The sequence below is a fragment of the Megalobrama amblycephala genome, linkage group LG20 (genome assembly GCF_018812025.1).
Source record: "Megalobrama amblycephala isolate DHTTF-2021 linkage group LG20, ASM1881202v1, whole genome shotgun sequence".
Taxonomy (NCBI): domain Eukaryota; kingdom Metazoa; phylum Chordata; class Actinopteri; order Cypriniformes; family Xenocyprididae; genus Megalobrama; species Megalobrama amblycephala.
This window is the reverse complement of record NC_063063.1, coordinates 23,969,860-23,995,647: the sequence shown is the minus strand read 5'-3', so window position 1 is coordinate 23,995,647 and position 25,788 is coordinate 23,969,860. Positions and strand designations below refer to the sequence as shown.

The 25,788-nt window shown below is 37.9% G+C and overlaps 1 protein-coding gene across 8 annotated transcripts in view; it reads left to right on the top strand.

The window, feature by feature from the left end:
- The window catches only part of bahcc1b (BAH domain and coiled-coil containing 1b), a 163,356-nt gene that overhangs the window by 32,974 nt on the left and 104,594 nt on the right, over positions 1–25,788 (top strand). For 4 of the 8 annotated variants that reach the window (XM_048169791.1, XM_048169790.1, XM_048169793.1 and 1 more), the window contains one exon: positions 5,259–5,591. The exons of 1 other annotated variant lie outside the window; for it this stretch is intronic. In XM_048169791.1, the coding sequence (XP_048025748.1) occupies positions 5,420–5,591 (172 nt within the window). In that variant the 5' untranslated portion in view covers positions 5,259–5,419. Of the gene's footprint in view, positions 1–2,819; positions 3,244–5,258; positions 5,592–25,788 lie in introns of those variants that run through there. 3 more of the 8 variants (XM_048169795.1, XM_048169794.1, XM_048169788.1) reach the window with 3 other exon arrangements.

Below are 25,788 nucleotides of genomic sequence, written 5' to 3'. Positions count from 1 at the left end.
ACAAACGCCCCGTTCCGGTAGTTTGAATGTGGCTGGAAGATGGAGGGAAAGTGTCAATCAGAGACGCTTCATTGATCACGGACAATGCCGTTCGCGGGACTGGTCTGTTTCGAGAGCAATCAGTCACTCCGCATTAATTATCCCCGCGTCCCACAGTAGGGCAGCTCGCGCTGGCACATGGACAGTGTGTCTGTTTGTGTGTGCGTGAGTGAAAGAAGAAAAAAAGAAAGAATGTGTGTAAGTGCGCGCGTGGAGAGAGAAGATTGTGTGTGTGTGTGTGTGTGTGTGTGTGTGTGTGTGTGAGGGAGAGAGAGAAAGAAAGAAAGAAAGGAAGAAAGAAATACAGTGAGTTTGTGTTCAGGTATATGTAGGCTATATGTATTTATACGAGCCTGTATGCGAGAAAGAGAGTGCCTTTGCTTGTGTGTAAATGTGTGTTTGCATGGGCTGCTTGTGTGTGTGTGTTATCCGTACACCACTAAAAATGCACCCCACCCCCACCTTTCAAGTTGCGAAAAGGAGCCAATAAAAACCCAACAATAAAAGGGTCTTTCTTGTCACTAAATAAATTAAGTGCCGATATCTGCTTAAAGCGCTGCACCTCTTTGTATATTGCAGAACAGAATTCTTTATTGCCCCAATGTTATTGCTTTTTTTTTTTTTCAGTTTTTTTTTTTTTTTTTGGATAGAAGGGTCGGTGGTAGGGCATAGCACACACTCTGTAACAATTACTGTAGAGTTGTTTAATACAACGACTGTGTACTTTGTCATATTTTGCAACTTGATTTCATACTTCTGTGGCGAAAATTTCTGTTGAATCTGATTCACAGTGGCATTTTCTTTCAGGACTGACCTTATTTCTCTCTCTTTATCTGTCTTTTTCTTTCCTTTACAACAAGCCCCACGCCTACAGGATCATAAACAATTTATACATTAATGGAATGATTTACTGAACTGTTGATTATTAATTGATTCCACCTTGTGGAATGTTGTATCGTTTCATTTAAAAAGTTTTATATTTTTTAAAATTATATAGCTTTAATTTAAGTCTATTGACATTCTCTCTTTTTTGTTTAGATGGCCTCAATTTTATCATTTTTTTTAACTATATGTAGACCTATAGCTACGTAAAATATATAAAATATGAAACCTACTTCAGTATGTGGTATGTAATATATAGGTAACTGTTCTCTATATTGGTAATCACAAGGCTATATGCCTTTTTTTTTTCAAAATATATTGAGCAAATATTAAAAACGTAATATTCTCTATCCACTACAAAGCTAACGGTGCTCGACGCCTCTCCCCCTCCTTTATTTATTTATTTATTTATTTATTTACAAATAGATGCAAGAAAATCCATGCTGTTACATTTGGACGATGGTAACAAAAACGTATTGTACACGTTCATGAAATTACAGTTCTTCCAATGGTTTATCTGAAGTTGCCTTAAGGTTTGTGTGATGGTGGTACGCAGAAGCTTTTGCTGGATGAAGTTTCATGGGTTGACGTTAAAGAGGTAAGGAAAAAAGGAAAAATTGCAGAGTAGCCGAAAACGATACAACAAAGCCAAAACAGTACAGTATATATTTAATATGTTTATTGATTAAAAGAAAGAAGAAAAAAAATAATTTGACAGGCAAAATATTTTTATATTTTAATAATAATGCATTGTGTGCTTATACAAGCATTATAATATACACAACAATAATTTAATAATTTATGTTAATAATAACTTTCCAGTTCCATTTTCCAGTTCACTCACCCAGGTTTTTGCTGAATTGCATTTGTACCGAAAAAAGAACGGCATATACCAGTTCGTATTAGCGTGTAATAGTTTATATTTTACTGCCATTTACTACTTACTGTTATTAAATATCCACTCAAAGTTATAAGTCGCATTCAATGTGAAGTTTTTTGTTTAAATTTCATCATAAAAAAATCCTCAGTTTACGCACGCTCGTTTTGGTCGCTTTTGCCTTCATTTCCAGCCTTCTCGTGTTTTAGTCTTTTAGATTCCATGTATTAGAATTGTCATGTTGCTGTTGAACTAAGCGATATTAATCCGAGAATCTATACTTTAAATTTAATACAACATGTAATTTCCCCCTTTTTAACGCATTCCCTTTGATTAAGTCACTCTTGACTCTCCTTTAGCTTTGGGGCCAACGAGGTTCGCCTAGGGGAGGCCTTGAAACCGCCCCTCCTTATCTCCTTTCATCATCCAGCTCTGGGCCGCCTTGAAACCGCAAGGCCAGTAATTGCTTTTTTCAGGCAGCCCAGTGCGGACTGGACAGCAGCCAATCAGAGCCTTGTTTACATTCTATGATTGACAGCGTTCTGGCAACACGCCAACCAATCAAACCATTTTAAGAACGAGGCCCAGGATTTTAACTCTTTGTTTGCCATTGCACCATAGTTTGAGCTTTAAGTGATTTACCATCCTGATGTGATCTGGGTTAAATTTATTAATTTGACTGGTGCTGTGTTTCTTTAAATTGAATGATACTGTATTTTTCACTAAAGAAATAGAGAGTTTATTTAGCTTACGTTTGGCTGGTGAGATGTTCAATTAGCCTACATATTTAATTTTTGTTCAGTTAGTTTTTATTACTCAGTGAGACACCGGCTGTCATTTAAAATAATCATATGATGGCAACTAATAATGTGTCATGTTTGCAAAGCTTGTCTTAAAGCAGGGTCAAAAACTCAAATTATGTGAACTGCGTTCTTCTGTAGTTTGAAGTCATTTAAATAATGGCACTCTTGGCTGCATAAGTAACCATGTGGTCGTGCCTCACACTGAACTAGTCGCGAGACAGGAAAGCTCAAATAAAGCGCCCGCCGTTTTGTTTAGTTGATCCAGCTGACACGCCATTGGCTCAGAGCGCCATCCAATCGGAGCCACTGTTTATCCTGGGGCGCGCTGCACGAGCTTATTGACATGTAGGTATTAGACCAATGGGCGCGACTGCTCCCACAGTCACCTCCCCCTCTTCTCCTTGAGTGGCACTAGCAGATTCAGGAAAGAGCCTCTGACTGCTTGTACGGGGCTCGATTCAGCAGAAGCTCTTACTACTACGGTGCATCTCCGAACTTCTGCACTGCACACGCACTGCAATCAGCAGACTCTAGGATGTAACCATTTCCATATGTTTTTATTCTGCTTCTGCTCTCTTTTACGTATTTTTTGTATCATGTTTTTTTAAATCCATTTATTGTTTTGCAAGGAATAACTTACCAGTAAGTAATTCGTTTATATTGTATTTATATGCGTGCAATAATAAACATTTGCCTTCAAGAGCTGCTCTTATTTTTTATTTTTATTTTTTTTAAGAACATCTGGCGTAATACAAAATTAGGGAGTTTGTGTTGCAGGGGGTGAAAGAAAAATATCCCTTTATTTTCATCCGACTCTATTGCTTTGTTTGAGCAATGATGATGATGATAATAATAATCATTACCATTATAATAATAGAAGATTAGTTCAAGACTTTATTCTGTTTGAATAAACAATGAATTTCATTTAGACCTTAATGTCTTATTGACTAATAATGGAAAAAAAAAAATTATACACAATCTTTTAATTCTACTTCCATTTGCAAACTGCTATGCAATGGACGTAATGGCAGAAGAACATAAGCGCATTTACCTTACTTGTAGAATGAATATTGGGCAGTTGATTATGAAATTACAACTGAACATATAGGCCTGTTAACTAGCTAAATTTTTAGTTTTCACGTGCTTTTATTACATCGACATGTTTTACATTGAAATACCACGATTCCTAAAATTGTCTGGATTTTATCAGAGTTTGAAATGGCATTTCCTAACACTCAAAACCTTCTTTAGGAAACCTGTTCTTTCATGTGCTCCTCCTCACCTCCCATCCGTCCTCCGAGCCAAACCTAATAGATCTCAGATCCCAATAAATGTTAAACGTTCGGCTTTGGTTAATAGTGGGAGGTTGCTGCGTTCAAATACCTCATGCTTTAAAATTTCTGTCCAATTTCTTTTCATGATGTACAGACATGATACATGTTTGCTTAAAATGTCCTTTGTCAGCGCAAAAATGGTGCACTACATTTAATTCTGCGCTTCAGAGAGCTTATTCTGTGGGTATTTTATCGTTTGCTCATTATTTGAGAATTTTTTACTAGCTAATGTTGTGTACGTCAATTCACTCACTGTTCTACAACCTCTCTTTTCAGTTTTTTGTGTTTTTAATGAAAGCACCAGGCTACAGAAATGTGGCACTGCAACCATCCTTACTCTCAAATGGGAACTTCCAACGTTTTAAGGCCTCATTCAGCAAAACGCTGAAGCGTTCTGAGCGTCAAATATCTGAAGATACGACCTTTCGTTTATATTTTGAAATTTAAAATGTCTTCGTTTTCTTATTTGGGATTCGGTGTGATAAGGAGAGCACCATTCGCGTGAGCTTTTGTAATTCTGTTGAGCATACTTTCTAATTATTGCCTTTCAATGTTCAATAGTCTGGCAAAAGTACTTTACTCAAGCATGTTATGAGGATGCTTTGAAACAAATCTGGTGCATTAGTAATACCGCATGACAATTCTCTCAGTGCACCATTTTGCCATGACAGGACTCCATCTGCAACAGCGTAAGATGTTGCTTTTACCCTTGATTTTCGGAAACTTAAGGACTAGAGGCCAGAGGTGAAATATAGACGCCATCATCCATGTGTTGTTACCCCATATACAAAGGTTACAGAAAACCTAGTTCAGACGAACAAAGCAGTTTGATTAAGTGAAATGACTGAGATATACTGACCTAAGAAATTACATTTAGTATAGTTTGATGCATTCGATGGAAGCGGTCATACCAAACGTCAGCGATTTTCTTAATGTTCTTTATCTCGTCTAGTGAAAGAGACAGAAGGACTGTTTTAGCTTTGTCCATTTTCCATTAGGTTTGCTTAAAACGTCCTTGGGTTTTCATATGGATACTGTAAGAATGTATTGATCTTGGCATCTCTCTGTGAATGGTATATAGCCTGCAGTGAGTCTTCTGTGTAAAAGTGGAGGTGTGCTGCAAGCTCGCGCAATTGTGGTGAGATGAGAGAGACGAGCGGAGAATGTGTAGTTTAGGCAGCAGTCGCAGCAATGGACGTACAATGAAGGATTCCCATTACACATCTGAAGGATACTAACATGATACGATCTTTTGGATTTGCATCACTCATTCGTGTAAGTGGTTTGTAATTTAAACTACATTTTATGATTTTTGTGTTGCAGAAAACATGACTGGGACATACTTTTTTGGCCGTCAGAGCCAAAACTGTGCTGAATGCAAGACCTAACCGAAACTCTTAACGGAATTATAACATCTGGGCGGCGTTTGGTTCGGTACTCGTGGTTTCCCGCTCTGGATTTCGGATTTAACGTTTTTTATCGGGATGGAAGGCCGGGATTTCGCTCCTCCGCCGCACCTTTTGGCAGAGCGAGGCGCGCTGGTTCACAGAGCCGCCTCGAGGATCACTCCTACCGGGCACACGACAGTGCAGCATCCCGGCCACTTTCAGCCTGGGAAATATTACCCCTCACATATAGCGATGCCTCCACATTCAGGTAAGTGTTTGTGTTCCCCCGTTGAGAAGTGAATGCTTTTAAAACATACTTTTTAGCAGAATTAAATTGCCTAACTTTAGAAAAGCGCATTGACGTGTACTTGTACTTACTTTTTATTGGGAAATTAAGGTCTTTCTGGTGATAAGCAGTTGCTACGGACTGCTTCTGACAGAATTATAGCGTTTAATTGAACACTTTACTAGAAAAATGTCTGACATGAGCTGCGAAAAGGCTCGTTTCTAGTTGATAGCAGTGCTTAAGAAAGCGGACCAGAAAATTACTTTCAACCTTAACTTTTACTGCTATATATGAAAATGGAATTTATATTTGTTAATTATATTTTTGATGGTTAAATTAATATGGTGTTTTGTAAATAACGAACTGTTACTTTATAGCTGTTGTTTCGCGCTCATTCAGACATCTAGTTTTCTTTTGACAAAATAAGTTGTTTGGTAATATCTATTCAAGAAAAGCCCATGATTTTATGTTAATTATTAGGGTGCATCTTTGAGTGGTTTGCTGCCACAGCTGCTTTAAGTTAATAACACAAGCTTTGGTGTCTGTGTGTGTGTGTCTGCGCTGTGGTTCGAGAAGTCTCCAAGATTAGGGTCAGTAGCTCTGTGTGTATGTGTATGTGTATGTGTGTGTGTGTGTGTGTGCTAAAAGAGCCGTCTGTAATACCAGAAAATCCGGTTTCTATATTGAGCGGTGATGTGACGGGGTGCGAATGAGTTGACAGTGCATGCATTAGATTTAACAAGTGTCTCCAGTACCTTTGGGGTAGAGGTACACATTGCAGTTTGGTTATTAATGATATATAAGTTCGGTATATGTGTATATCAGTCTGTGGATGCTTCATTTCTTATTAATCACTGAGAAAATCATATGTACATAATTCCATAATTTGTCATTTTGTAGGCTATATAACTTTTCATATTGTTGAGGTAGACACCCTTTTGACTGACGTATTGTTTTTAAGAATGTGCTCAGCAGTTTAATAGTTCTAAACAATGAAATAAATAAATTCCATTTGGTGTTGTTTTAGTTGGTGTGCTTAAATATATTTTTTTATAATATATTTTAATATTATTTTATTACATTATATGAAACTAGGTGTGTGCATTTAAAATGTATTTCGATTTTGGGTTACCTATGCTTCAGACTCAAACTAAATATTTTCAGAATTTCGAATCCGTGACATTACATTCCCTGTGATTTAAACTCAGCTGACGTATTTTCGGTCGAATTCGAAATCGACGCGTGACGCTCGCCGTGCTGTAGACTGAAATTTCAGAAGCGAGATCTATCACAGCGCTCGCTGACCCTGATGGTCCCCGGCCCACGGTGAATGCGCGCGGGTACTGATGGGGTCGTTAGCGGCTGTCTTTCTCTCCGGCCTCCCGCTGCTATATACCCTCACCCACTGCCTTCTTAAAAGTAATTTTTATTTGTTCCTTACTCAAATAACTTCGCCCTATACCCCACACAGAGACAAACAACGAAAGTCCACAAAATAAACTCCATAAGCCTCTTTTACGATAGCTGCTTTCGAGAAAATGTAGCCTACATCTTATGTCGTTATTTTTCATCTCTAATGTATTGAATCGGTTCATTGTCTCTTTCTTCGACGACTGTCGTCGAGCTGAATGCGTTTTAAAAGCCGCACCGCCGGTAGATTGATGGATTTTGTTGTGCTGCTCAGGTCTCGCGTGCACATCAAATGCTGCTCTGGCAGTGCGCGCGGATAATGTGTACAGTAGGATCTCCTTTTCTTCTTTCTTCTTTCTTTCCCCTCTCTCTTTCTTTTCTTTCCCCCATATCCTCAGCAGATGTCTGTAACGTCTGCCTCAAGGCGGACGCCAGCTCATGCCATACAGGTGCATCATTTACTTGTGTATGTGTGTCTGTGTGTATGTGTATGTGTATGAGTATGTGTGTGCGCTCGTATCAAATTCTTGTTCTTCCGCTGAGGCTTTTTTAATCAACACAGGTGTCTTTTCTGCTCATACAGACTAGATAGTATTAGATGATACTATGTGTGTATTATTTTACATCATATACAATAATTTATTATTAAGTTTTAGATCTTGCCCTTTTTGTTTGCATGGAATGTGTAACTATATATGTATATGTGTGTGTGTGTGTGTGTATATATATATATATATATATATATATATATATATATATATATATATATATATAAAATGTGTGTGTGTGTGACCCTGGACCACAAAACCAGTCATAAGGGTCAATTTTCTGAAATTAAGATGTATACATCATCTGAAAGCTGAATAAATAAACTTTCAATTGATGTATGGTTTGTTAGGATAGGACAATATTTGGTCGAAATACAACTATTTGAAAATCTGGAATCTGAGGGTGCAAAAAAATCTAAATATTGAGAAAATCGCCTTTAAAGTTGTCCAGATGAAGTCCTTAGCATTGCATATCCACTCACAAAAATACATTTTTGATATATTTATGGTAGGAAATTTACAAAATATCTTCATGGAACATGGATCTTTACTTAATATCCTTATGATTTTTGGCATAAAAGAAAAATTAATAATTTTGACCCATACAACAATTTTTTTGGCTATTGCTACAAATTTACCCATGCGACTTAGGACTGGTTTTGTGGTCCAGGGTCATATATATATATATAAAAGCATATGTTCCTCCCTTTTGTCTGTATATACATTGTTACATTTTCTCTTTCTGCTTCATTTATCAGTTATTTAATATATGTTCCCTTTTAATTAAAGTGGATTATTTCAGACACACTTGCATAGAAAGTGAAATCCCTAGAGTGTAGACATGCAGGATCGGAGGAATGTGTAAAAGTCCCTTAATGTTTGTGAAATTAAGTAAGAAATGCATTATGGTATGCTCTTTCAGCCAGAGCTACCATTTTCTAATGGTTTGATTCAGACAAATACTGATAGATTGATAGATGGATTAAGAGAGAGAATAATTTAGTAATTCTCAGATGGAACAAACACTAACCCGCAGTTCAATTAGGTGGCACCCCGTCTGTCACAGTCATCCAAGTGGCCGTTTGCCCTCACCCTCAGCGTTACAGAGAGTTATTTTGTAGCTTTGTGCTTTAGCAGTCATGTTTCTGCAAAAGCAGTGGTCTGCCCTGTCAAACCTCGGTCGGCCTTCTTTCATATCACTTCTTCTTCTCGCTTCTGTGTGCCTTGAGTCCTGATTTAACAATGCTGTCTGCGCTGCTGTTGATCCTAACCTGTCTCACCCTCCCTGTCCACTCGTTCCTCTGTGGTGCAGCCCTGTTCCGCACCGAGGTACTGCTGCCCCCGGGCCATTCGCCTTTGATAGGGCTTGTAGTTTAAATTAGTTGCGTTTGCTGGAATCTAGTTAGTATCTCTTTTTCTTTCTCTCTCACTTTCACCTGTGTCTGTCTCTGCATCATCACTGGATCACTTGTGATACATGGGCCTAAACACATTAGGTCATTTTTGGAATATCCACAACTTGATTTTTGATTTGTATTGAACGTTTTTGTTTGATTCCATCTTCATCCTAAACTTCCGAAATGGCATGCTTTTCTTCAGCTGCTCCAAAATAGGGGAGACGAGTGAAAGTGACTAAAAGAGAGAGAGGGAGAACAGGAAAAAGAGCGGCTGAATGTTTCCACCTGGTTGGTAATCTGGCCCAATTACCTCTGCTTGGTAGCACAGAGCCTGGCGTGTTCCATCGCCACTCACTATGCCTGCCAGCTGAGTGCTGTGCGCGAGTGTATACGATGCTGTGTGTGTGTGTGTGTGTGTGTGATTCAGCAGAGCCTCGTTGGCAGAAGCGACATCGTTTCCCCCTCCCCTCCACCACACAGTCTCTTCTTTCACTGTTTGATGTGCCTCACTAGGCTGAGAGAGTCCCAACGCCCTGGCCCGACTGCACCCATCACCGCTGCCCCTCAAACAATGCATCTGCACGTCATCAATGGCGGCAGAAAATCATTTATTAATATTTGATACGTACACCTTCTTATGTACACCTATAAAAAATTTATTACCTGCTGCAGCGCCCGGAATATCATCACTTTCGATGTCTGTGACTATTGATCAGAGCTGCGTTTCCCAAAAGCACAGCTGGGCCATGAATGTCATGAGGGCCGATATGGTGCTTTCCAAAACGCTGAAGCCGATGTTGTGTCAAATTCTGACCCCCACCAAATTATTACCGCCCTTGTATTGGTAGGTTTAGGATTAGGTGTGGGGTTAGGGTTAGGCAATTAGGTAGTGACTTAAACGAGGGGTAATAATTAGGCAGGGAGTCAAAATTCGGCACAACACCGAATCACCTGCATTCATCTTAAAAGGATAGTTCACGCAAGAAATCTTCATTATTAATTTAGGCATACTCACCTTTATGTCATTCCAAATTTTCTTTCTTTTTTCTGTTTAACACAAAAGAAGGGTTTTTTTTGGGACATATATGCAATTATAATCAATGGGGTCTAATTTTGTTTTGTCGCTTACTTTCATTTTATAGATAAAAAATATCTTCTTTTGTATTCCACAGAAAAAAAACATGAGGCTGAAAAGATGATTATGGAATTAAAATGTTAAAGCACTGGATATGTAATTTAAAATCTAGCTTACTCAAATGAATGTGATTGTTTTATGCTGACAAGATATTTCCTAACAGTTTGCTATAGATTTAATGCAAAGCAGGAGGGTTTAAATGAGGAAGTCAGAGTAAATGACACTCTTCTTTGGAATGCATGGCAACTGAATATGCACCCTATTACACACCTGACATATGATACGGTGTTTTCACACCAAATCTGAAAATTGTCGCCCTTCCGACTTGGATTTGTGCAACTGATACTTGAGAACTGACTGGGATAAAAATGCTCACTGGGAGGGCTTGTAATATGCACACAGACACAATCGCACACAAACACACATAAGCTATCCTTAATAACGGATGCAAGCAAATAAGGGTCAGTAGACACACACACACACACACACACACACACACAGTTCAACTTTTAAACCCTGGGTTCATCTGCTGTGCATTGGATCAGCACAACAATGAGGCAGTACTCTGGGGCGCCATGAGCTACAGAGCTCATTTATACAGCTGTCAGACTCCCTCTTTCTTTCTCTCTCCCTCCCTTTCTCAATCTCCTCCTCCTCTTCCTTCTCTGTTTCCTACTGGCTTACATTTTCACAAGAAAACAGCCCTCCTGACTCGTCAACATTGCTGTTTGGATTTCATCAGTTTAACACCCAGCATTTTTTTTTTATTGTTTTGTTTAGCATGTGTATGTGATTCTTTCAGCTGTCTCACTCATTTTTACACATTTCCTTTAGGGGGGTTGCACGTTTCTTCTCGGAAAATTGTAAGGGGTCTCTTCAGCGCTTTGAAATTTAGTTTATACTGCAGATTAAAATGCAGTGTATGTTCTTGTTAATTTAGCATGAAACTGCAATGTTTAAGTGTCTAATGTTTGTGTGAATAGTTATAAAAAATCTCTGAATTGAATCTAAATCAGTGCTGAACAGCAGAACGGATTTTTTCTGCTATCCAAGTTGGGCCAATAGGTCAGATTTTACTTGCCATGCCTACATTTCCACTGGCCTATTTTATTTTATTTTATTTTATTTTATTTTATTTTATTTTATTTTATTTTATTTTATTTTATTTTATTTTATTTTATTTTATTTTATTTTATTTTATTTTATTTTATTTTATTTTATTTTATTTTATTAATTCATTTAAAATTTTATTTTTAACTTATTGTTTTTTACTTTTGTCCAGAAAAAAATATTTATGTTTTATATTTATTTTTTATGTCTGTAAAATATTTTTAATATTTGTATATGTCTGTAATTTTTTTAAAATATTTTTTTTATTACTATTATTATTTTTTTGCAAACATATATGTTTTATAAGAATCTAAAAAAATTCACATAACACACTGGTCCGGGCCAGGGGACCATCTCTTTTTTTGAACCCTGTAAATTCACCGGTTTTGTACAGGGTTTGAGCAAAATATGTTCTTTCTTTCATGTGTACGTGTGTGCGCTTACATGCTGCTTGCTACATCCTGTGAGCTACTTTTCATTGTGACACCTCGACTGATGGACTCAACTACCACAGCATATTATAACCATGTGGGGAATCTCTCTCTCCTCCCGCACTCTTTCCCTCGCACTGTCTCTTCCACTGCTGTCATTATTAAGACCAAACTTTGACTCGGCCTGCAGCCAGCTTTTGTAAATGAGAAACAATTTTGGGATTTGGCTTAGAAAATAAAAGCCCTCCACATTGGCTTTGATGTCTGATAGTAGAGAGAAATGACATTTTAAATAGGCTGCAAAAACAAAACCTTGAAAGTGCTTCCATTCTGTGGTGAGGATGTGTGATTGGACAAGGAAACTAGTGACAGTCCTGACTGCTTGGAGTGTGTGTGCTTGGAGGAACTGGGAAATCCACTTCCCTTTTTTTTTTCTTTTTTTTGGAATGTGTGTGTGTGTGTTCTGAATCATGGATGCTGTATAATTTCTGTGTTTGTGCATGTGTATGCATACAGTGATCAATAATCGATCAGTCTGTGTGTCCTCGCCAAGGTCAGATCGTCCCGCCTTGGCACACACAATTGCACACATAATTTCACAGTTGTGCTGAGCTCATCACCATCAGATACATAGATGATATCAGGCAATATCATCTAGGATTTTATGCTGCAATGGCATCTGACACCTGTATGTACCAGGTGCACACACACACACACACACACACACACACACACACACACACACACACACACACACACACACACACAGCTCTTCCCAGTCAAGATCCAAGCAGAATCCGACTACCTTATTCATGCAGTTATCATTTAGTACTTTTTATGCTTGTCACCATTTTGCATTATTAAACAAATTTTATCTCACGGTTCATATTTCGATATTTGGGTATCTTGAGCAGTATGTGGCAGTATGTGATCGTGCGAGGGTGGGATACCACACAGCAAGACGAGCGCTCTAAATGTATGCAGAGCCTTCATTAAATATACATAAAGCATGCTTTTTAAGGACACGTCGCTTCTACACCAGTAAAGGAAAAAAAGCACAAAACAAAGATTAGCATCAGGAATTCAATATTAATCAGTCTCGAGGGACACACATACGCTCTCTCTCTCTCTCTCTCTCTCTCTCTCTCTCTGTTTTCTTCTCTTTCTCCTCTCTCTTGTTATAGCGAAGGCTTTAATTCGAGAGGGACTTGTTGCTTTTGAGCGCATGTCTGAATATTTTCATGTTCTCTGATTAAAACAAAACTCCGGTTGACGCGTTGCCTTTGTCTTTGGCCCGTGCTTTGATTGCTTGTTGAGTTTTTCTTGCTCACTTTCATCCCTCCCTAATCGTCTTCCTGAATCTTTTTGTTTGCATTTTTATTATTTATTTTTTAGGCAAGAACTTGCTTGTTTTTTTTTTTCTCTGTCTCGCTCTCTGTCTGTCTGTCTCTCTGTTTCTGATTAGCGTTTCTCAGACTCAGCAGGAGGTTGGCTAGCTGTGGGGGAAGACAGTGCCGTGACCACCGTGACCACACAGTCATGCCTGAACACGGAGCCAGCCTTCCATGCATCCCATAATAGCCCCTGTTCTATTTCTGGACTCTGGCCTTGCCATTTTTACCCAGAATGCACAGAAAAATGAAGCCTTATTTGACCACATGAATTCTCAGCTTCACTCCTCCCACAAGTCGAATTCTGCAAAGCGAACAACATGTCAAAACATGTGGGTTTCATTCCAATAATCTAAAAGAGTCCTCCCTCTCCACACCACCTAGGCCCCCAAAATGCACTGATTTAACACTAAACTGCTTAAACAACTATGGCTTGGCTGGCCTGCTTTGTTCTGTCTAGCTTGTGCAGCTGATCTCTGGTCAGGTGTATTGTGTGGTCACGGCTGGCTCAATTAGGACACAAACCTGCTCAGCGGCTATCAGCATGGCAACATAATGACTGTGATTTGGATTGAAGAGGAATGCATGACTACATACAGAGGGGCTGTTGACAAGGGAAAGTGGCATGTCAGTGTGTGGATGTGTGTGAAAGTCTAAAGAGCCTACCCTTATTATCGCTCTTTTCCCATAAACAGATCTCTAGCTTTGAAAACGAATCGGCTAACGTCAGTACACTTGTTTATTTAATTACTTAATTACACATTCAGACCCACACTCACATACACATATACGTGGGTATTGGTAGCCTGGTGATAATAGCTCTGGGCTGGCGACCCAAACAGGTGTGATCCCAGATAGGGGTGACCCACGAACTGCAGCGTTACTGAGAATCATGGTGCCCTTGGGCAGGGCGGTTAACCTGTGGTTGCTCCAGGGGATCGTCCCTGTAATTAATACTCTAAACTGCTTTGAATGAAAAGTGTCTGCTTACTGACAACAAGTAACCAATTATACAGCAAGTTTCTTTGTGTAATACGTTTATTTTTTAAAAGATGATGCAGCTTATGGGGTTGGCGCACATGATAGCGTGTACTGTTATAAGTCTCTCCTGAGTCAGAGTTTGCATGGCAGCAGAATAAGGTTTGTGGCTGCTGGTAATCCCTCTCTGGGCTCTGAGTTTCTGAGCTTTGCTCTCACTCTGATACTGGGTGGTTAGAGGGGGATTAGAGGACTTCATCATTCACTGGACCCCAGAATAGAGGTATGGGTGAGGGTGAAAAGAGGGAAAAAGGAAAGAAGGAATGAAGAAGTTAAGAAAGGGAGGAAGGAAATGGAAGAAACCGAGGAAGCAAGGAAGGAAGGAAAATAATTAGGAAAGGTGAAGCAAATGAAAAAGGGGAGTAAGGAAAGAAAAGAAAAAACAAAGGAAGGTAAGAAAGAAAGAAAAGGTGGAAAAGGTAGGAAAAGGAATGAAGTAAGAAGGATAGAAGGAGAAAACAAATAAAAAGGAAAAAGGCAGAATGCATGAAAGGAAAACAAAATTCAGAAATAATTTTAGAAGGATGGAAAGAAAGGAAAAAGGAAGAAAGAAAAAAATAGTAAAGGTGGAGCGAAGGAAGTAAAATTTCACAAAGTAAAATGAAAGTAATGAATTAAAAGGAGAAAACACAAAGAAACGTGGGAAGGGAGGAAAGGGGGAAAGGTAGGAATATGGAAGGAAGAAAGGAAGGAAAAAAGAAAGGAAAGAGGAAGAAGGAAAGAAATTAAGAATTAAAATGATTAGGAAAGTTTGCAGGAAAGGAAAGGAAGAAAAGGAAGTAAGGAAAGAAAAGTGAAAACAAAAGAAGGAAAGAGAAGAAAGGAAGGGAGGGAGGAAGAAAAGTAGGAAGGAAAGGAGGAGAAAGGTGGGAACATGGAAGGAAAGAAGGAAGGAAGGAAGAGGAAGAAGGAAAGAAAGTAAGAATGAAAAATGATTGGAAAAGTAAGTAAGGAAAGAAAAGTTAAATCAGAAGGAAAGGGAATGGAGGAAGAAAAGGAGGAAGAAAAGGAGGAAGGAAAGGAGGGGAAAGGTAGGACCATGGAAGGAAGGAAGGACAAAAAAGGAAAGAGGAAGAAGGAAAGAAAAAATGAAAGAACGAAAAAATGATTAGAAAGGTGGAGAAGAGGAAGGAAAAGGAAGTAAGGAAAGAAAAGTGAAAACAAAGCAAGGAAATGTAGGAAAATGAAATGAAATCCAAACAGAAATGTAGGAATTAAAGAAATGAGGTGGAAAGAAAGAAAGAGAAAGAATGGACAAGAAGGATGACAAGGAAAGAAAAGAGGGATGGACAGATAGGAAGGAAGGAATGAAGGAAGAGAAAGACGGACAAAAAAGAAAGCATGTGATATATGTGTAAATATAATGTATATGTGAGAGTGTGTGTGTGTGTGTTCTCTCTGCTAGGTTTATGCTTCAGCGAGAGTGCTGATGTCATGTAGACACTACCAAGATTAAAGTGCTGCACCCGCTGTCTGGGGTGTAAACACTGCCGGCACATTAAACACTACAGAGAGAGAGAGAGAGACAGAGACGGTGGGACAGGGTATTGGGAACTATGTAAATGAAAGACAGTGACAGAAAAAGATAGAAAGAGAGAGAGAGAACAAGAATGAGTAATAGAAAGCGAGAGTGCGGGGAAATAAAGAAAGGGAAAGCTAGAAATATAGGAAAAAGGAAAGGCAAAGTGTCTGATTAATGAAAGGGAAAGTTGTGTAAAGACTCTCTGAAGGGCTCACGGCACATCAGCCACAGTGCATGCTCATTAATGTGAGGATCTCTGAGCCTTCATCTCTCTCTTCACAGCATTTGCATTGTTTTTACTACAGCGCTGTAATTATAAGATGCGTTTACTTGCGACACATCAGTGTAACGCTGCTTTTGCTGCAAAAAGAGCCTCATGCACACTACGCAATAGATTATGGGATTCATCACGCATATTTTGATTGGGTAATTCTTGTATTCCTGTTTTTGTCCTTCAGATCAACATCCTGCATCTGATTATGGAGGAAATAAGCAGTTCTCAGGAAGCTGGCGGAAATCAGGAGAAAATAAAATAGCCACATAAATAATTTGCCTACAATTTTAATGTTGAATGTTTACTATAGTGTTTGCAACGATAATGAAAATCCTTGTACTTTTACCTAGTTTTTTTCCACTATAGTTTTGTCTTTGAGCCAAAGTTCAGTCCTTCCAGAGGAAACTTTTTTAATGTCTTCACTATGAAAAATTATTTTCATGATTTGTTATCACAACATTTTTTCTTGTCAAACCAACTTCAATAATTAATGTGGTTCAGATAACATAATATTTTGAATTTCCGTTGATTACACCAATCGCCTTCATTGTATTCACTCAAATTTTTACTTTCAGTGAAGTAAACATTTTAAGGCAACCAGGTAACTTACTTTTTTAAAGTTAAACCAACAATTCTTTTTATATTTTTTTAGTTCATTTTAGTTCTCGGTTTTTGTTTTAAGTGCAACTTTAGAATATTTTAAAAAAAGTATCTTATGCTCATCACGGCTTCATTAATTTGATCAAAAATACAGTAAAAACAATAGTACGTAAATAATGTGTAAAATATTACAATTAAAAATGTCTGTTTTCTATTTTAATATATTTTAAAGTTTAATTTAATAATGTGATGGTAAAGCTATTACTCCAGTTTTCAGTATCACATGATCCATCAGAAATCATTTGAATATGTTGATTTTGTGATCAAGAAACTATTAATTATTATTATTAATAATTTATTATACATTTTTTTCTAGGATTCTTTGATGAATAGAAAGTTCAAAACGGCATTTATTTTTTGTAACAATGTTAAAAGTCTTACCGTAACTTTTAATACATTTAATGCATCCTTGCTGAATAAAAGTATTAATTTCTTTAAAAATCTTACTTTGTAAAAAAAAAAAAAGAAATAATTGTTGATATCTCTTTAAGCAGAAGACTGTATTTGCTCTTCATTTAATCTAATTGCTGTCTATGAGAAACAAATGAGATTTTAAACAGATCTCATTTGTGATTTTTCTTTCCTACAGGTCATTATGGACAGCATATCAAACCTATCTGTGCTTTTCCACTTCTTATACATGTATGTGAACTTAAATACATTTCTGTTAGTGTGTGTGTGTGTGTCTGTCTGCATTAACGCTACGAGTGTATGCGTGTCATGCTGGCTCCAGTCGTCAGCGGTTATCAAAGGCCTTGCGGGTGCTGTGTTGTCTCTCTGGCTTTACGGTCGTTCCCTCAGCACGTCTGGCTGGGTAGGCCTGTCCTCTATCATGCCTGCCAGATAGTGGCTCCTCTGTGCTGAGCTTTGTTTAGAGGTCAGGAGCCTTACACACAGCTGTGGACACAACACAGAGGCAGTCAAAGTCCCACAGTCCTCCCCTATCATCTCCCCCTCTCACACACACACACACACACACACACACAAATACGTTCAGGACATGGAGCCGGTCCAGCCTGATGAAAGAGGGAAAGATTTGAGGCGTGAATCGAGGCTATAGTGATTCCACGTCTTGGGTGCCAGAAACGTTGCTCCTCTCGCTCCTTGACGGATGTCTAAGGATAGAACGAGTGCCGGTTTTTATGAAAGCTAGTGATTCACATCTTTTTAATGATTTAAATGCTCTTCATAGCTTTGCTCCTCTCAGTGGGGCAGAAGAGTTTTTCAGCCAGCTGTTGCAATGAGTAGACAAACACGGTGAGGCGGCCCAATGTTATGTTTCCACTGTAAAGACCATTCAATCAGCCTTTAATTCTCCTAATAGCCGAGAGGCTGGCCTATGATTACACTTTGGCTGATATACACTTCCCTTTGGCACCGATTCAGCTCTCCGTGTGACTATGCAAGTTGTTTTTTTTTTTTCTTCCACTCACTTCATACTTGTTTTCTTTTTCTCTTTCTCTCTCACTTACAACTGTTGGTCTGATTCTCAGTTTTGCTAATATCCACCTTGTTTCTTACTTCATTATCACTTTCTATTTCCAAAAGCCAAACCTGCAAAATTATTTGCAGTCAGAAATTATTCTGGTTGGCTAAAAGGCATTCTTTTCTTTTCAGCCTAGAGCTGTCACAGAGACAGGTATGGCTTCTTTGGACACCTATTTCGGTGAAATATGACAGGTAATCACATTTATTCGTTGTATTCCAAATATTGCTTACAGCACCTTCAGTACACTTTCTGTCTCATACTAATACATGTGCAGACAAACACACCTTTGTACAGCAGCCTTGATCCTTAACATACAATCTACAAAAGTGATTCATTTCCCTTTATAGTCACACATCCACTCCCCACTCAATATTACTAGCATTATTTCTGCTTATGCCTTCCTCCATCTCTCGTAGCCTTTATTTTTTAGTATGTCTCTCCTTGAGTTGTTGCTCTTTAACACCCTTTCAAAAAGTCTTTTTCCTTTTTGTGGTGTATTGAGCTGTAATACCAGGTTCAGACTACATTATATTTTTTGTCTGTTACGATAGTCACTGTGCCAGATTATGCGATTTTGGCTTATAAATTCTTGTCATGTTGTGGACGAGAAACATGTCAAACTGCATGTTGCTTCCTGACCAATCATCGCTTGCCGTCTTTAACAATGTACATGATATCACTGAGGAGGTGGAACTAGTGACTGACTTCCAGAAACAAGCACGTAAACAAGCAATGGTTGTACCAAAGCCACTTGAAGGCAAGCCAGCAACCTTAGCCGGAAAAGCGTAACACATGCAAACACTGCGGTACACAGGGCATAATCTTTAAAGTCGCCATGAAATCAAAAATGAAGTTTTTTGGCTTTTAGTATCAATATGTTAGCCTTACTGTTATCTATAAGCTAGTGTGCTCCAAAAAAAATGACAAAAATTGTATTTGGAAGCTTACAGTCTCTCACTTCTGCCAAGATTGATGAGTGATTTTGATGACATCACCACACACTTCAGCTTCTCATCAGATTTTCTGTCCAATCAAATGCTCTCTAGAATCGAAAGCATCCCGCCCCCTACATTATAAAATAGACGCTGAAGCTGTGGCTGAAATCGGTCACTTGTTGACACATTTACTGTTTTCTACATGGTGAAAGGCACATAGTGCACTATATAGGAGATAGGGAGCGATTAAGACAGTGTAAATATGCTTTCCGTTGCGGTGAATGAAGTCTGGTTTCACAGATAGCACAGAGCGGATCATATGCGCGAGTCGGCGCAGACCACAAAACCTATTGGACCCATTTGAATTCTGCACAGAATGCTATATTTTAAAGCGATATGGAGGAGATTAGGATTAGAAACGGTAAGAGATTAGAAGGAAACTGAGGCTTTGCCAAGCTCAACAGCTCTGGCAGATCTGTGAAATAAAAAAACGCTATTGGCTGTTTTAAAAAAAAAAAGGGAGGAGCTGTTCGATATGTCCCGCCCTGTTTTCCTGTTTCAGTGGAAATTACAACAACACATTGAATAATGCTGCACGTTCCAAGGCACTTCAGTGGGCCTTTAATACTATTATATCTTAGGAAAATAAATTAATAAAAATGATTATGATAGTCGCAATCTATTTTGTCATGTTGTGCTATTTGTTGGAGTTGTTGGTTCATGTGCACATACCTCAGATGGATGTCTTTGTCTGTTGTTCAAAATAATCATTTGGCAAAGTGTCTCAAAAAACAGAAGAAAAACGTGTCCTGTCTCTCCAAAGTGTGGAGCACTGCTTCTACAGTAAAGTCACTGAAACATGTTATGTTTGTGTATAGTTCTTTTTTTATTTTAATTACTGAGCTTTCATGATCAATTCGAGTGTAAGATGTGGGGTTAGAGTGAGAAAGAGCTAAATGCTCAGCTGTTGACTCTAGATTAGGCTCATAAAAGACAGTTCTCTCACTGGCTGCTTCTCTGATGGTTTTCCACCATGAGGTTACTGAACCCAGAGTCTTTACGACTGCCTCTATCATACAGGAAAATGCAAGGGTTAGGATGAGGTCAGTAAATCGGCCATGTTTAATGTGTTATTTTCTGTGTATGTGTGATTGTCCCGGACTGGAAGGACTGTCTGCAGGTGGCTTATTCAGGTTCTCCTGCAGGTCTTTGCAGGGTTTAAGCTGAGCTCACCCTTGCTTCTAATGAATCTTACATTTGCTCCTTACTGTTAGGTTTTGAGGGAGAAATCACCTCTATAGCGCTTAGTTGAGCGCACACAGCCTCATCTTTCCTGGTATTTGCTCAAGGTTAGAATGCTGCAATACCACTCCAATCTTCTCATTTTCAGAGGCGTTTAACCTCAGATCTGGGATCAGCCTTGCCTTTCTTCACATCGCTTCTGCAGTAGTTCAAACAGGGGCATGCCTGTGGCCTCCAGGTCGGATCGAGAGGAAGTCTGTTATCCTGCCGTTCACTCTTTCTCCATTTTGGAGCCATGAGAGAAGAAAATGAAACACATTTATCTTGGGCTTTCCTCTTCTCTCAACCCTTCATGTGTCCTTCCTTCTGCTTTTATTTGTCGAACACACACGTACACAAACCCCCGGAACGGTGCGCCCATGCAGCGCCGTCGATATTCAGAAGGGCCCTGAATGGATGGCTGGCATTTGCATGCATTGATTGAGTGCATGTTTGCCCAATATTTCAGCGCAGCTGATGGCTTTATTAGACACATTGATTTAGAAGGCAGATAGATGGAGGTGGACGACAGGGAGGGGAATGAACAGAAGGGAATAAAGGAGGAATGAAGGAGGAAAGGGAGAGGGAGAGAACATTGTGACACACACATGCCGGAAAATTGAGCTGTTTGCGTTGCTTTTCTCTGCATCTGTCAAACTAGAAATAATAAGTCACAAATAATAGTAAATTCCTCACAAAATTAATAATATATAATAAATTGATTCAAGAGGTCAAACTGTGATGTCCTCTATTGGTCAAATGTCTTTAGGCTTTGCAGATTTGCAGGTCATAATTCAAAATAATAATTCATAATTCATAATTCAAAAATCAACTTGAACTTGTTTCGTTATTGATTTCATTTAAATTCTTGATTTAGTTTATGATTTAATTTATATTATATTGTTGCATTCACTTATATTTAATTTATATTATAAAATATTAATTTTAAAGGTGCCATCGAACGTTTTTTTTACAAGATGTAATATAAGTCTAAGGTGTCCCCTGAATGTGTCTGTGAAGTTTCAGCTCAAAATACCCCATAGATTTTTTTTAATTAATTTTTTTAACTGCCCATTTTGGGGCATCATTAACTATGCACCGATTCAGGCTGCGGCCCCTTTAAATCTCATGCTCTCCGCCCACGGAGCTCGCGCTTGCCTTAAACAGTGCATAAACAAAGTTTACACAGCTAATATAACCCTCAAATGGATCTTTACAAAGTGTTCGTCATGCATGCGGCATGCATGCGTCGGATTATGTGAGTATTGTATACTGTTATATTGTTTACATTTGATTCTGAATGAATTTGAGACTGTGCTCCGTGGCTAACGACTAATGCTACACTGTTGGAGAGATTTATAAAGAATAAAGTTGTGTTTATGAATTATACAGACTGCAAGTGTTTAAAAATGAAAATAGCGATGACTCTTGTCTCCGTGAATACAGTAAGAAACAATGGTAACTTTAACCACATTTAACAGTACATTAGCAACATGCTAACGAAACATTTAGAAAGACAGTTTACAAATATCACTAAAAATATCATGATATCATGGATCATGTCAGTTATTATCGCTCCATCTGCCATTTTTCGCAATTGTTCTTGCTTGCTTACCTAGTCTGATGATTCGGCTGTGCTGCTCCAGACGTTAATACCTGCCCTTGTCTAATGCCTTTCATAATGTTGGGAACATGGGCTGGCATATGCAAATATTGGGGGCGTACACCCCGACTGTTACGTAACAGTCGGTGTTATGTTGAGATTCGCCTGTTCTTCGGAGGTCTTTTAAACAAATGAGATTTATATAAGAAGGAGGAAACAATGGAGACTCACTGTATGTCATTTCCATGTACTGAACTCTTGTTATTCAACAATGCCAAGATAAATTCAATTTTTAATTCGAGAGCACCTTTAAGAAATTTTGTCCATTGCCCATGGTTGATCCTTTCATGAACATTGATAAAAAGTTCAATTTCACCTGCATTACTTGTGAGTTTTTTACAGGAAGCCTTCTACACTAAATGGCTTTTATAGTATTTTCAAACATTTTGTTGAACAAAAAAAGGAATATAAAAAGATGTGAAAGAGAGGAGGTTAGAGTGAGAGGGTGCTTTAGTCAGTGAGAACTGTGTGACCTGCGTGTTGACCTGCATGTGTGTGTGTCCTGAAAGAGTCTGATTAGGAGGACAGTGTTGGGTTGTCAGAGGAAGCAGTGGCCTTACATGGGAACCCTCACCTTTTCACTGACTGCATCAACTTTAGACTTACCATACTAACCACTGCACACACACACACACACACACACACACACACACACACACACACACACACACACACACACACACACACACACCACACAGTCACGTGCACGCACAGAGAAGTGTGAACACAGAATGATCAGAGATTGGATCACCCAACAGACTGCTGACTGCTCTCTCTCTCTCACTCACTCACTTTTCACACTGCAGTTGAACGTGCCCCACATCAGATTTTTTTCCCCTCACATGTGACACAGTTCTGAACAGCAAAAACCACATTCATGGTTCCTGCAATTTCCATGACCTTTTCAGTTATTCATGATTACTAGTTTGGAACTTTTTCTTAATTTTACTTTTTCTTTTAAATCAGATATTTAAATAATAATAATAAGATTAACATTATTATTAAATATCTACTGGGACAGGATTTCCAATTTTATGAGGTAGAAATATTTGAAACCAATTATTTTAAAGCATTATACATTTAGTGTACAATTTTCTCCAATAAACGCACTGAACGAGTTTCATGATGTTTTCAAATTATAGTATATAGAAACAATTTTAAATAGCAATATTTAGCCAGTTTTAGAGCAGAGCAAAACTATACATTTAAAAACATATATTTTAAGTATTTAAAAATCATTTTTGATTTTTTTTTTTTCTCAAGATTCTATAAAAATATTTTTGAAAAAAAAAAAAGATTTTACTACATTTTATGAATTTGTCAGTGGAAAAAAAGTAAACTAAAAGGCACATTTATTGCTTAAAATAATGATAACAATAATAATAATAGTAATAATAGAAGAATTAAATAATTAAAGGATTAAAATAGATTTAAAGGAATTAATAAGAATGGTACGCAAAAAGTTGAGTAGTTTGCATCACTAGATAGTCTATTGCTGTCAATCACTGAACATTTCTGCTGTAAAACAGTTGTCTAACTTACATCTACTTACCCTGTTTTACTGTCACAAATTGCATTGTGACAGTAAAACAGTAAGAACCGCCTTCTTTGATTTGATTGGTCATCTCGATCATTTTGACATTGGCGAGCGCTGTTAGACCACTGAGGTAAAGCAGCTTAAATATTTAATCAGCCTAAAAATTTGAATTCTAAAATATAAATTCTATTATTAAAAAAAAAAAAAAAAGATCATAGCTGGTCTGGGCAGTGCCCAAACTCTGCCTATGGGTTAGAGTGTTTAACGCATACAGATCTAAGAGCATCACCTGTTCAGACTGACTTCTATGGGTCACATTTAAAAAGTCATGTGAACAACCACTTGAAAAAATGAATTCAACCAAAAAAAATCTCTTTGGTTTGTGATGTGAACTTGTCCCCTCTTTCATTGTCTCTCTCTCTCTATATCTTTTTTTAGCCCAAGCCATACTGAACAATTCCCTAGAAGCAGCCCTTTCCATTAGATATGAGTCTGCCTGTGTGTTCAAGCCAAGCAGATGTGGTTTTTGGTTACACTTCTGTTAAAGGGAATCTGCTGCCTTTTCTCTCTCCCATCACTTATTTTCAACATGGGAGGGCTAGGGTTTGCTGTACCTCAGCTTTGGGGTTTCAGGCGTGCTTCACGCTCTCTTGGAGAGGCCAAATATAGAGGCTCGTTCCAGTGTGGGTGCAAGACACCGCCAGACCTGACCAGACTAGACCCCTCTGCAACAAGTGCTGCTATTTCCACTTTCCAACAGGAAACCGGCTGTGTGGCTTTAGCTTAGCAAGGGCTTTTTGAGTTTGTGTGTGTGTGGTAGAGAAAGTAAGGAGGGTTTTAATGTCATGCGCGCATGTGCGGGTTAATCTCATGTTGGACAGAAAGAACATTTGTGTGTATGTATATCTGATCTATAGTGAGCCGTTACAACGGGCGTCAAGGAGCAGGAAGCTACTTCTCCCCCTGTGCTCCTCGGTGTCTGCTTTCTCCCTCATCCCTCACTTCTCCTCGTTTGCTCTCACAAAAGATTGTCATTGTTTGCAAAACTACAAAAACGACCATTGTTTAGTTGCGCTTGTGTTTGAAAAAATGGCGATTTAATATCTATGTTCAGCATTTAAAGTGTACTGATATTGTGCTGATAAGGTTCACACCGGACACACACACACACACACACACACACACACACACACACAAATCATGTTAGTGACTTTCCTTTAACCTCTATTGTTTTTATACTGAGTATATTATATTATCTATTCTTCAACTCTTCTCCTAAACCTAGCCTTCACAGAAACCTTTCTGCACTTTTACACTTCTACACTTTTTTGTTGTGCACACATTATAGGTGTTTTTCAGGTTTTACTATCCTTGTTGAATCTTTTGATTGCCACAATTTACACTAACGTTCAAAATTTTGGAGTCAGTACTTAATTTTATTCAGCAAGGATGCATTAAATTTATCAAAGGTTACAGAAAAGACATTTATAATGTTACAAAATATTTTTATTTTCTGTAAATGCTGTTCTTTTGAACTTTCTATTAATCAAAGAATCTTGATTTATTTCACAAAAATATGGAGCAGTACAACTGTTTCCAACACTAATAATAATAATAAATGTTTCTTCACCAAAATCAGCCTATTAGAATGATTTCTGAAGGATCATGTGACACTGGAGACTGGAGTAACGGCTGTTGCAATTTTTGCCACCACAATAAATTACATTTTAACATATATTAAAATAGAAAAAAATTTAATTTTAAGTTGTAATAATACTTCACAATTTTACCGTTTTACTGTTTTTGATCAAATAAATGCAGACTTAGGATGCAAAGCATAGGAGACTTCTTATATTAAAAAAATCTTACCGACCCCAAAATTTCGAACAATAGTGTTTCAAACACTCATTTACGTGCTAAATTGGTAATATACTTCCTAATGCTTTTTATATAAAGCTAATTCAATTATTTATAGTCAATTTAAACTTTTTGCATTATTATTTATCTATGTATTATTTATCATACACTGTAGAAAAAAAATCTGTAAAAAAACTGGTAATGTACTGACAGAAAATTTCCAGGACATTATCCAGTAATTTTACGGACATTTTTCTGTTAACCCTAAAACACAACGCAATGAAGTTCAAAATTCAAAATACAAGTAAAACCCCTGTAAAACAAAAGTAAATACAGTATATTATGCCCTGTTTTTACTGATTTTTTTATGGAGTGTATGTTTGTTGTAAATAAAAAACCATTATGCATTTTTAGGAAAAAGTATTTATTAATTTATTATTTAATAATACCTGGTTAAGATATTATATATATTTCCCCCCCCCCATATTGTATCTCTTAACC